This window comes from Fusarium odoratissimum (genome assembly GCF_000260195.1).
Source record: "Fusarium odoratissimum NRRL 54006 unplaced genomic scaffold supercont1.92, whole genome shotgun sequence".
NCBI classification, from domain to species: Eukaryota; Fungi; Ascomycota; class Sordariomycetes; order Hypocreales; family Nectriaceae; genus Fusarium; species Fusarium odoratissimum.
In genome coordinates this window covers 30299-43491 of record NW_022158756.1, presented here as the reverse complement: position 1 = coordinate 43491, position 13193 = coordinate 30299, and the positions used below count along the sequence as shown (strand labels likewise).

At 48.2% G+C, this 13193-nt stretch overlaps 3 protein-coding genes across 3 annotated transcripts; 2 read left to right on the top strand and 1 right to left on the bottom strand.

The window, feature by feature from the left end:
* Positions 1 to 53: 53 nt before the first annotated feature.
* FOIG_16561 (uncharacterized protein) lies at positions 54 to 317 on the top strand (the record flags this gene model as incomplete). Its single annotated transcript, XM_031218023.1, has 1 exon — positions 54 to 317. The coding sequence occupies one exon, from the start codon at positions 54 to 56 to the stop codon at positions 315 to 317; it is 264 nt and encodes an 87-aa protein (XP_031052271.1).
* Positions 318 to 4002: 3685 nt separating this feature from the next.
* Positions 4003 to 7189, top strand: FOIG_16560 (uncharacterized protein; the record flags this gene model as incomplete). Its single annotated transcript, XM_031218022.1, has 2 exons — positions 4003 to 5066; positions 5113 to 7189. The coding sequence occupies 2 exons, from the start codon at positions 4003 to 4005 to the stop codon at positions 7187 to 7189; spliced, it is 3141 nt and encodes a 1046-aa protein (XP_031052270.1).
* Positions 7190 to 8991: 1802 nt separating this feature from the next.
* On the bottom strand, positions 8992 to 10477 carry FOIG_16559 (uncharacterized protein; the record flags this gene model as incomplete). The annotated part of the gene is made up of 3 exons (XM_031218021.1): positions 8992 to 9293; positions 10181 to 10280; positions 10445 to 10477. 3 exons carry the CDS (start codon positions 10475 to 10477, stop codon positions 8992 to 8994), a joined length of 435 nt encoding a protein of 144 aa, XP_031052269.1.
* Between the last annotated feature and the right edge of the window lie 2716 nt (positions 10478 to 13193).

Here is a 13193-nt window from a genome sequence, read left to right as displayed (position 1 = left end):
AGCGACTTCGTGATGCCAGCGCTGCTGGCTTTTATCGAAGTCCTCTTCAGGATATGCCTGCCCTTCCTTCGAGCGATGGTGTTGAGATTATGCTCGGCGACTCACAGAGATATCCTGTTCGTGATAGCCTCACTTTTGGGGATTCTGATGACTCAGAAATCGATGAAGAAGGCCCTGATTTTGTTGATCTGTCACAGGATATCGAGGAGCCCGAGTTGCCGCCTCTTCCTGCTCCTTTACCCAGCTTCGAGACCAATTTTTCTTCCACTTATCACAGAATCATGAATACATTACACCCCCAAAGGCACACACAATAATAGATCGATATCCCTTGTGCTGTTGGCGGCCAGATCAGAGGCAGAGGTGAAGGCATCGTGGGGCGAGGAAACGGGGCTGGACTGGCCCGCAGTCAAGGTTCACAATTTCGGCCGCAACACCACCGCAAATATGCCTCGCATGATAAAATACTTTTGGCGACAGCTTCAATACTTTTCAATTGAGTCACAGCAGAAATTTCGAATAGATTGCGATAAAATTAGAAGTGTAAGCCAGAGATTTCCTGATTTCCCCCACCTATTTCTAACCCATCAGCTGTCCCAGAATTTTGCCCTTGTCCCAGAATTTTGCCGCCCACTCTATGAGTGGGGTTCCTTTTTAGTCAAACCCACGAGTAGAGCGACAAGGCAGATACAGCGGGATGCAATAAGTTTGAATACCTTTTGAAGTACTGATACCCCCTGTCTAGCCTATTTGGAGTTCAGCCTGCTTCTAATCTGAAGAAGAAGCTCGATCTGGCCAATCACTATATACTTATTAGCCGTGCAAAAGCTGATATGCACGTGGTAGCTGGCTCAAAGAGGCTAGTGGCGAAAGAAGATACACGCCCGGTATTCAAACTTTTTGCATCCCACTGTACTTCATCTCGTATTCAAACTTATTGCACCTCACTGTATTACGGTGTGGCGTTATTAGGGTGGGTGGGGTAGTAGTCAAACATTAGCATAGATAACCTACCGGCAGTTGATACTGTATCTTCTGATCTGACCACAACCTTGCCAACCACTCTAATAGACCTTGACCCGGCACGTACCGCAGATAGCAGGGGTTAGATGCCGGGATAAAATGCCGGGGATATGTCGGGGCTATGCCGAGAGCTACAGTGGGGGGCAAAAAGTATGAATCCAAACGCAAGTAGCTGGCCCGCCCCTAACCCGATTAGGCACGCGTTTTTCCCTGCAGCTTTTGCATGCCAATTTCTTCCCCACAACACACATCACAACACCATAACGATGCCTCGAGGCAAGGAATTATCGCCTTCATTACGGTCTCGTATATGTGAATTACGTAGGCAAGGGCTTACACACTCACAGATCAAGAAGCATTTCCCTGATATCCCTCTCGGCACGATCAAAACGACCCTACGCCGCGAGGCACAACGTGGAGCCGATAATATATCCCTGCCGCGATCAGGCGCGCCACGCAAGCTTACAGAAGAGCAACGGGATCAGATTTATGATACTGTTATAACCGATCCACATATAACAACGAGAGATTTGCTTGATTCTGTTGATAACGCTATTAAGCTGCGTTCCTTACGATACCTCTTACGTGAGATGAACAAGAGAAAATGGATGCAGAAGAAACGTGTGGCCCTGACGCCGCTACAGGCACGCAAAAGGCTCGATTGGGCCATACGATATCAGGGCATCGATTGGCGAAGGGTCAAATGGAGTGATGAGTGTATGGTCCGCCGCGGTCAGGGCGTAAGACCTATCTGGACCTTCCTATCGCCTCGTGAAGCCCTTCGCGTACAGGATGTCAGCGAGGCTAGGAGACAAGGCGCCGTACGGCAGATGTTCTGGGCTGCCTTCGGTCACAGATCTCATACGCCCTTAGTGCCTCTTGTCGGTAACGTCAATGCTATTGGCATCTATGATCTTTATTCTGTTATACTGCCGTGGTTTCTTCAGCCGGGTGATATCTTTATGCATAATAACGCGTCTATACACACCGCCCGCATCGTCAAGGCCCTGCTAGAAGAGCTTCAGGTCCAGCTGATAATATGGCCGCCCTATTCGCCTAATTTGAACCCTATAGAGAATCTGTAGGCGTTAATGAAGGCAGAGATCTATCGGTTACACCCGGAACTAACTCACGCAGAGGATACAGTCGCTACACAACATGCCTTAGTCTTAGCTGCAATAGAGGCTTGGGATAACCTTAAAGAAAGGGTCCTGAAGAACCTTTGCGATACAATGCCGAACCGTATTACTGCTATAATTACTGCTGAAGGCTGGTATACAAAGTATTAAAGCTGTTTTAATTGACCTTATTAGGTCAAAATTGCAATATGAAAGCGGCATCATAACACATGCCTGTTCGGGCTAGCCCGATCAGTCCGGTACTTGCGTTTGGATTCATACTTTTTGCCCCCCACTGTAGATACTGTCCTTTCTGTCGGCCCCGAGACACGGCTTGACCGACTCCTCACGGTAAATGACGGCATATATTGAGTTTAGCCATCGTATCTCAGGACAAGATTATCATAGAATGTCAACTTCTAAATATGCTGACATAGATAAGTGTTTTACGCTCGTATTCTACGTAGCTCCATCGCATTTCAAGGTCTAACTAAGATAACTCTATGAGGACATATGCTCCGTGTATTCCAACTCATGCTATGGATATACTGTACTTTGAGGAAGAAGCTCGATCTAGCCAATCACTATATTCTTATTAGCCGTGTAAAAACTGATATGTATGTGGAAGCTGGCTCAAAGAGGCTAGCGTCAAGAAAAGATACACGCCTGGTATTCAAATTTATTGCATCCCACTATAATTGTCAAACATTACGTGTATTCGGTCCATTGATCCATATTGATATATTCATGTTGTGTTGGGGTTTTTATTTTTATTTTTTTTATTCTACCCCTTAGAGGTTTTACCATTTCGGCTGTAATCTTAAAGTATCCCTGCTTGCACGTGAGGCCCCAGCACCTGTTCAACAATAATCACCTCTTGGCACGGCGATTGATTCTGCCAATCTATCTTAAACAAGAACAAGTCCCCTAAAAATTAATAAGAAAACAAAGTCTATAAGTTTGATTCCTCAAAGGCAATATGATAAACTTTAAACCATGTGGTTTCATTCCCAAAAGTTTATATTAAGCTACCACCTTCTCAGTATGGACATTCTTACGTAAACCAATAGCACGATTTTGATTTACTGTCCTTGCTGGTAGTTTGTGCATGTGATTGATTGGCATTGCCGCTTATGTATCAGGTCTCTAGCACATAAGATTTCTCCGTCTCCACAGTCACTCACAGACGAGACAACTAATTTCAGTATTATCACCTCCCATCACTATCTGAGAAACAATCAAGCAGGGTCAGTGACATCGATGTGGATTACCCTGCTTAGTAGAGGCAAAAAAGCTAATATCCTTGTGGTTCATGGTATTACGGCAGCTGTAAACCCTGGCCATGCCTTTTTGCTCCAATGCTCATCCTTTGTATGTAGGGAAGTGTTCAAGGCAGCAGGATATTCATACATCCATCATAATATTTCAATCAGACTTATAAATCACATGGTAGAGTACCTAGCCCGTAGGATTGGTACGTACAGTACAGTCCCGTTTTGGGTGATGCGCGATGCCGGGCGCAGACTGTTCCCAGCTCCAGTGAGTGCAGGGAGCCACCGACTACATACGTACCTGTTGCTTGCTTCTCTATAAATTTCCCGGACGACTTCCGGTCACCTCAACCTCAACCTTAACGCTCTTGCGCTGCAACCTTTTAAACTGCACAACAGCTGTATCGGCCAACCTCTTATAAAGGCTTCGTTTTGCCTAGTCGGACTGCATTCGCAGCCATCAAACCCCTGTCTCTAACTCAGTCGCTTCGCTCCACCATTGTCACCACAACGGTCTGGTACATTTGTTTTCCATCGCCGGATTCTCGGTCTCGGATGGCCCGCGTCGCAACTCGGCCTCTGGTATAGCTATGTCCGGCGGTGCCATTTCGAACCCTCAACATGCCCAACAGGCCTCCGATTCCGGTCCCCAACTCTATCGTGACGTTCCTGACTTGTACGCTGTGCCTCCTCCCTCTTACAGCGTCTTAATGGATTTTACAAACTTCGACGATTTTGCGTTTGCTTACCATGGTCTTCCTGACCAGTCTTCTCTCGTTTCCGTAGCAGATCACACCCTCACGTCACAATCTCCCACTGCGTTTCCCCAGCACCAGGCCATGTCTGGCCTTGCACATAGCGGTCTGCCGTTCGGCACCTTGCCTACGGGCAACCGCAGTCAGGGCATGGAAGGCTCCGAAGCCTCCCCAGATCGGACATCTCCCGCATCCAACGCCTTCGAAGACCCGACTATCGATGAGTTTGGTTTGGCTTCCCGTAACCGTGCGGATGGCACAGATCTAGGTGGTAAACCTAAGGAGGATAAAGCCGATGCCACACCTGCATGGAGTGGACTTCAGACAAAGGCTGGCAAGGAAAGAAAACGCCTTCCCCTCGCTTGCATTGCATGTCGCCGAATGAAGATCGGTTGTTCAGGCGAGAAACCCACCTGCAAGCACTGTCTACGCTCATGTATCCCATGTGTCTACAAGGGTACGACTCGGAAGGCTGCGCCTCGGACAGATTACATGGCTATGCTCGATAAGCGACCGAAGCGCATGGAAGAACGCGTCATCAAGGCCATATCCAAGTCCGATCAGGAAGTCGCATCATCTGTAACTCGCCACGTGGCCAAACCGGCGATGCCAGGAACTGTACCTTCCAGTAAGCCAACTAAGAAGCGCGGCGCCGAGGAAGCATTCGGGCCTGATCTGGAAGCTTGGGCGAAGGCGCCTTCGGAGTCAAAGGTTGAGGGAGATGATGGGCCCAGCAGCTTACAAGTCCAGGAAGGGGAGGAGAATAAGCTGCAATATGAAGGCACCGAAGTCCTCCCCTCCAAGGAGATACAGGAGCATCTGGCAGAGGTGTTTTTCGATACCATCTGTGGTCAATCTTACCATCTTCTACACAAGCCAAGCTATATGCGAAAGTTAAAGTGAGTTTTTGGGTTGAATCTCACGTATCCTGCTAACTGTCAATAGATATGGCACACTACCTCCGGTGCTTGTTCTCACAGTGTGCGCTGTAGCTGCTCGTTTTCCCTCAAACCCCCTAGTGAATTCTTCAGGGCCTGAATTCTTACGCGGCGAAGAATGGGCATCATACGCTCGATATATTTGCACCAGACGATGCGAATGGCCAAACCTCACCATCTTGACATGTATTCTCATTTTGGGCCTTCATGAATTTGGAACGTGCCAGGGCGGCCGTAGCTGGGCCTTGGGCGGGCAAGCTATCCGAATGGCTTTCGCTCTCCAGTTACATAAAGACTTGGAATACGATCCCTCGGGCCGTAATGGCACCAAAACGCAGCTCAGCTTCATTGATCGAGAGATTCGGCGACGCATAATGTGGGCCTGCTTTCTCATGGATCGCTTCAACTCTTTTGAGACAGATCGACCCATGTTCATCAGGGAGGATACAATTCAGATTCCTCTGCCGGTAAAGGAAAGGTACTTCCAATTCGACATGGCTGTGCCCACCGAGATGTTGGACGGTCGAGTTCCTCATCCGCCGTCGGCCAACGACGGACAAATCGCTGATGTGCGAGAGAACATGGGAGTTGCGGCCTTCCTGATTCGAGCCATTGCCTTATGGGGACGGATCATCACTCACCTGAGCCAAGGGTGTAAGGATCTAGACCCCAATCCATTGTGGGAGGACGAGTCTCACTACATGAAGCATCTCAATGATGTTGTAAACCTTGAGGCTAGTTTGCCCTCGTCACTGAACTACTCTGCAGAGAACCTCGAGCTCCACAAGACAGAGAACATGGCAAGTCAGTTCCTTTTCATGCATATCTGCCTGCAGCATAACATTCTCTTTGTGAGTCGAGCTGCTATGTCAGAACGAAAGCAATATGGTGTACATGATGATTTCTCCTCTGAAGCAAGCAAGAGGGCCTTCAACGCTGCGAACCGAATATCCGAGCTTCTTCGTGAGGCTGAACAGTCGCGAAGCTTTGTTTCGGCCCCGTTTGCTGGATACTGCGCCTTTTCCTCGACAACAGTTCACATCTTGGCTATTATCTCTCGCAATCCTTCCATGAAGCCAACAGCCGAGGCCAGTTTAGCTACCAATGTCAAGTATCTTCACAAAATGAAGAAGCATTGGGGCATGTTTCACTGGATGGTGGAGAACGTTCGTACTCAGCATCTAAATGCCTTGGACTCTATGAGTGCTGGTGCGAATGTCCAAGAACGCGCCACACAGTCATCTTTTCTTCAATATGGAGACTGGTTTTACCGTTACCCTCACGGTCTTTCTGACGCTGAGTTCATGAACCCTGCCACTCACAAACGAAAGGATTCAGGAGCAGACGGCGTCCTCGAAGCGAAGCCCAAACTACAATCAGTAGAGGAATACTTCTCCACGCTTCCGACACCACAGAGTGCCGAGCATAAGGGTACCATCCGTGCAGCAGCCCCCAAAAGAAAACAGAGCGCCAAGAAACAGGCCGGTATGCCAGCACAACCTGGCCAGCATCTCGAGTCCTTGCAATGGACAGATGCAGACTCAGTTTCTCCAGCGGGAGCTCAGGAACGTAGATTATCGAGTGGATTGGGATTGCAAACCAGCAATGCTGCCGGGTTCAGCCCCCTCGCAGTATCAAACCCACAGACCGCAGCTTTCAGCACAGCCATGTCACCTATGAGCCTGGCCAACATGACCGCCTGCTCCCATTACGCTCACACCCCCATCTTCTTCCCACCGGAACTGCTTGCTATGAACTTTGGGCAGGGTGCAAATGGAAACATTGACCCACTTGACCGTCAACTTGTCTTTGGAGGATACTCGATGGACGCCACAGGTTTGGGTGGTGCCCAGGATATAATGAGCGGTCTTGACTTGGATGCGGTCGCTTCAGGAGCTCAGCCAGATGTAGGCTTGAAAGGTCGGCGGCCTACTGGTAAGCCAGGCGTGAATGGGCAAACGGCCGGTATGGCTGATGGAGCAGGACTGAGCGGACCAGAAGCGTCGTCTGCGTGGCTCATACCACTCAACATGGGTGGAAATGACCCACCCATTTACGAGAGTGTTTGGCGGAGGAGGCAGTAGTTTGGCAACGCCGAATGCATTAGGTGGGCTACAGCAACAGGGTCCTTAGGAGGGACGGTCGGAGTGGTTAGCCTGGGTAACACCATAATTCCGGAGGTCTTCGTGACTCCTCCAGAAAAGGACGCAACCAGAGACCGCGTCGTATCATATACAAGGTCGACAACTGCTGGGTCTGGTTATCGCGAACAACGTCGACAGGCCTCCTTGCTCGAATCTTCGGGTCGTCAGAGTGTTGAAAACATTTCTTCCTGCAGCGCACAGAGACGATAGGTCAACTTGTCAGGCCGATGGATCCAATGGACCAGGTTATGGAGCTTCCCAATGGAACCTTTCTTTCTCCAGATCTCATGCTGGGCAGCGCCAGAACTAGATTCTCCATCAATATCTGCTTCAAAAGCCTTAGTTTTGTAACTAAACAACAGGACTTTCACCACCAAATTGGGGACATGGCCGAAGCATCGCACTCTTCGTTTCTTCGAATCGAATCCCAGCACCTCCACAATCTCCTCCATTGCTGTATCCATATTCCCAGCGTTGTCAAGCGTGATGTACCCCATCCTATCCAGTATCTCATAGCTCTCCAAGATCTCGAGGATCTGAGTTGCAATATTTCCCCCCGAATGGCAATTCTTCAACTCCGGTAGGCCAAGGACTAATTTCGACGGGACTCCAATTTTGTCTACATAAAAGTAGACAACCCCATACAGAGCATGCCGATTCCTTGAACGCCAGCCATCGAACGTAATATGAATCTGACCTGGAACACTCCTTAAGTGGTCGATTATGCGTGTCTTTTGTTGGAGATGAAGGTCGATGATTCGCCTTCGAACCGTGTCATAAGATATATGGACATTCGTCGCTGCAACCGATGGGTTCGAGTGTTCGAATATATGTCAAAGCTGGCCATGCTCGGGCTGGCGAAAAGAGATATTGGCGTCGACCACCCACTCAAGTAGCAGTTTCTGGAAGTGGCCCCTGTCGAAACGCTGTAGGAGGGCGTTCGCGATTGCTTACTCTTTAGGGTCTGAGCCGTCAAGACTCAGCATCTCCACAATGTTCCTTGAGGGAGACTTCTCCTGCTTTCCCTTCCAAAGAGCGGGCGGCTTCCTCCTCCCGGACTTGTGGATAAGCCCGTGCTCCTTGAACAGATGTTTTCCGATATTCTGGGTGCCAACAGCAGAGAAATCTGTCATCTTGGGATTAGCCTTCCGAAGTCAATGCTTGCAAACCCATTTCATCTTCGTGGGAGAATCACGGGCTTGAATGTCAAAGCCGTGCTGCCAAACCTACGAAATCTGCCTGCCAACGGGTTCGGAAATCAAGAAACCCGGGAACATGTTCCATGGAAAGGTTTTCCAATCATCTGGCAAGGCATCCAGGTTGTTAAGTGAGGGAACAGATGCGCTGTATTCTGGACTCTGGCGCTTGACAGGTACGTTGGCGTTCATTTGAAGTCCAAGAAAGGAACAGAACGCATGCAATGATCTCCCTGTAAGGGGTTATGGTGCGCGACGAAAGCTGAGACGCGTTCACAAACCCCCTGGTACGAGGTAAAGTTGACATGTGTACCAAAAATGAGGGGCAAAAGGTATTGGTGAGAAAGTCGAGCGGACGCGTCTCCTGGGACTACCGGTAGACGGAGTAGGTGCTACCCTGAACCGCTAGGCTTTCCACGGCCGACTCTACCCTCAACTCTCTCCTGTAAAAATTTTTCCTTGGCACCCGCTGTTAGCGCTCTGCTAGGCGAGAGAATTTTTACAGGCCAAAATGGCAACAAAAGCAACTGTGGGACTAGCGGGACCCTAACAGCTGCCAGAAGAAAGGGATTCGGAGAGTTGACCTTTCTTCGTGACAAGTGTCTTTAACGGCACTGAGCTTCGCGAGCTCTTGACATCGCCTCCGGGCACCATTTCATTTGTCTTTATCTGCGACTTCTTCTTACCTCGACATTTCGGCTTCGCGAGCCTGCGACATTCTGGCCTCTGTGCCCCTCGACTTCCCGTACAACCGACTTCTGCAGCCTCGGCTGCCCAGACGACATTCGCAGCATCTTGCTGCTTGACATCGAGGGTCATCGTGCCCTCACCCTCACTCTCACCTTCGCCTGCAGTTTAACGCTGCCTCGACCGACTACAGCAGCTTTGGCTGCCCGAATAACATAAACAGCCTTCGGCTGCTCAACTTTCTGGGCCCTCTGGTGCCCTCGACCTTGACGCATGGACCCCACATAGTTCGTTGCCCTTTTTGCAGCTCGGAAGCTGCTTGACCGATCTCTGTAGTCGCATACTGCCTAGAGACTCTCCTCTTTCTTTCTGCAGCCTCGGCTGCTGCCCGGAACACAACCGGGCCTCGACGATATGTCTCACTGGATGAGACCACTAGACACAAACCGCTGGGTCGAAATGGTACAAAGCTTTACCTGGAGACCGTGGATCAGGGCAATTGCCTCGTCTACAGAGCAGCGTTCTGGCCGCCTTGGGTTTTTCCCCTTCGAGGGGTTTTCCCAAGGATGCACGGTCCTAGGGTTGCAGCTACTGGCGATCTTAGGGATTATAGTTCTCCTGCCCTTAGGCATGGAAAGCTACTTGATCTATCTGTGCAAGAGAATTCTAGGCTGGAGAGGAATAGTTCCCGCTGACGGGATGACCTCTTGGAAGTAAAGCGCCTCTGTGCCGATGATATGCTGGATGAACTAGATAGAAGCGTTGCTGGAGGGAAGCTCTGCTAAGATCAACTGTATTAATATCCATAGGACGTGCTTCACCGACAACTACTATAGAGCTGGCTACGAGTAGAGAGGTGCCTCTTGGGGGGATAAGTACAGAAAACGCTTAAGCATATATATGGCTCTGACGCAAGAGGCCTTGCAGATAATCCAAGCAAGCATCAGCACGGCAGCGATTATAGATAGTTTAGCTCAGCACGTCCTGTGCTCCATTAGGAGACTTTTTAGGGCCTACGGCCCCCCGGACAAAAAATATACATACATACATACAGACTCTACCCTCTCGGCCAAGGCCTTCCTCCAGTGGGTTGAGACGGTGGACCCAACCACCTGGATCGTATACTCAGATGGCTCACTGTCCCAGCGCTGACTTCAATTCAAGTAAGTCAAGTTTAGGGGTCCAACTTGATTACTTGAAATAAAATCGTCTATAGACTTACTTAACTTGAATTGAATTGATATACTTGAAATGAAGGTGCTGACCTGAAGCTCCAATAAAGCTATTAAGCCTCCCCTCCCTCCCAACCTACCAAGTCCCCACCAAAGCTAACCACCTCACCCATAGTGATCGCTTAATGGCATAGCCAGTTTCATAGACACTGCATCTCCTCTATTATCTCGGGGCTTATGCTGTGCCTTTGCGAGCTTACCGTTAACTTGGTGACACTAAATGTCCGCTTAGGGTCAACAGACATGGCAGGAATTGCCAGGATATCGAGGGCAAACTTGCTTAGACGTGGGTATTCTTCTTGATGATCCTTCCACCACAGGACAGGGTTCAAGTTCTCTCGCCGCACTGGCCCTTGCCTCATATAAACGCCAAGCTCATCTTCTTCCTCTATTATGCACTAATTACAGCTCTATATCTACTGGTCAAATTGACTAGGCTCGTCTTGTCGCACCGCTTTTCCTGTCACCATCCTCGATATCTCAGGCTGCTCTTTACGTGGATAGTGCTGTTTAAAGAATTCCTGGATACTGTTTTTAGCGTCTCATAGCCATACTAGTTGCTTGTTGCTAGTCCAGTTCGCCTTAAGCCAAGACACGTTCCAGCGTAGGTGAAGAATAACGGCAGCCAGATAAAGTGGCGATTGGCCTAGTAGGCTGTAATACTCATTAAGCTTTAACCAATAGTTCTTAATAGAGATCTAGATGCATCATCGGTGATCATTATTAAGATTCTTATCTTGCAAAACTACATTAGTGTATTCCTCTTAAGCGTGCTGTGGCAAGTGTTTCTCTTATCCGCGGCCCTGCTTAATTCATTAAGTGCTAGATCCTGAGAAACCGTTAGTTAAAGAAGCCTGAAGAGAACGAAGATGAATTAGGGGAGTTATACTTTTGGTTACTGAGACCCTGAAATTTCTCAGCTTACTAATACTATTATCAGGTAACGAGAATATTAGGTTTTATTCCTCGAAGAAATTAAGCAAGTACTCTATTCTAATCATTACTTCCCATAAGGCGCCATGGCATCCTTCTTTAGCCTAACCCTGGCACCTCATAGTGATCTCATAGAGCGGTTTAAGTAGACTCTGTATCTCCGCCAACAGAAGCCAGTCCTATGGTAAAAGCTGATCTTGGATAGGCACCCGCTGTCGGGGCTCTGATGTCTTCGTTTCGAGATATGCAATAAAATGGTTAATGTGCTCTTGCTTTCGAATAGCACGCTGGATTATTAGAAAGGTTAAATTCCATCTGGTTTTATTATTTTATATCAGCTCGAGGTCGATGGCAGCTCACTCCTCTTTAAAGAGTTAATAGCCATCTTCGTCGTTCTGGTTATAAGCCAGGGATTTTATCAGCTCTCTCTATTGCAGGGAAGCCCTAATAAACCAGACGATATTATACAGCTTGCCCACCACTCCCCGTTTCCGCCAGAGCCAAAGCTCACGCTCTTCAACTTAGAAAGCCGCCTCAGTAAAGGCTTCTCGCTTAAACGAATCAGGATCTTCTCCCCAGAGAAAGGCTCAAGCTGCAAGGTTAAGAATATGCCTAAAGCATCTTATTCGATAATTTCTAATATCTTCTTCCGCTATTGCAGGATAAAGTTAATAATAGAGGCTCGCCAAGCATGTATCATTGGACAAGGCGTTATCGCAGACACCTATGCTAGTCCTATCTTATATCCTATACTTGCCCAAGATATTATATATTATCGCTGCTTGGTTATCTCCGGAATAAGATCCCTATACACAGCGCAGAGCAAGGAGTCGCGACTGGACTTAATAGGAGGCATCGAGATAGTAGGCGTGGAGGCCAAGGAAAGCATACCAGTTTAGAGAAGTCTATAGGTCAAAGCTAAAGCTAATCCTTATAACCGCCTTCTGCAATTAACTTAATATTACTCCCTTCTTTACCTCGAATAATTTCCGCATAGTATCACGCACTAACTGCTGACTCTATAGTACCTCTTTTGCTAATAATGCATTATATAAATCGAGTATTTGGCGCAAGTACGGATTCGATGGCGCCATAAATAGAAGATTAGCAGTAATAATCTAGCTGACCGTTAACTCCTTTGCTTTATTAATATTCGATCTTACAGTAAGAGACTCTAAGTAACGCCGCTTCGAGGGTAGGTAAATGTCAGCGCGAGATAAATACGAATCTGCATCCATATTATTATCCGCCTCGGTGATCATATAAGACCTATATCTCGTAAGACAATGGAGAAGTAATAAAGATCAGGCTCATATAGATATTATTTACCTTCGGAGGTGCTCAATTGGCGATGTTGTATTTGTGGCGACGAATAATAAGCTCTTGCCTTATTTATCACATTTCGAGCATACCCAGTAGGTCTGCAACGTCTGCAAATCAGGGCTGACTTCTGTAAGAAAGAAGCCATAGGCTTAGATCCAGCTCCTCCGACCTTTGCGATTCTTATTGGCAATATATTCTTCTGGTATATATTTCTTACAGCTAATCTGGATAGTTAGGAGGTCGGCGAGGGTTATTCTTCTAGCTTTAGTCTTAATGGATGCAGCATTAAGCTGCTACTTGAGTGATTTGCGATGGCTACTAATTCCCAGAAGCGATTCTAACGACTGTTATTATGCTGCTATAGCGGGTTACCGGCGAATCGCGGAATACAGATGCTTCTTATCAGGGAGCGACGTTAATTCTGAACCAGGTGTTTCCAGTACGCAAGCAAACGCAAAACACATAGTCGCGCCACCCCTGCCGCGTTCCTAGGTTCTAACGTCCGTCACCCAAAGACTGGCCACCCCCACAGACCGGCCACCTCACTTTTAACCCAGCCACCCAATTTATATA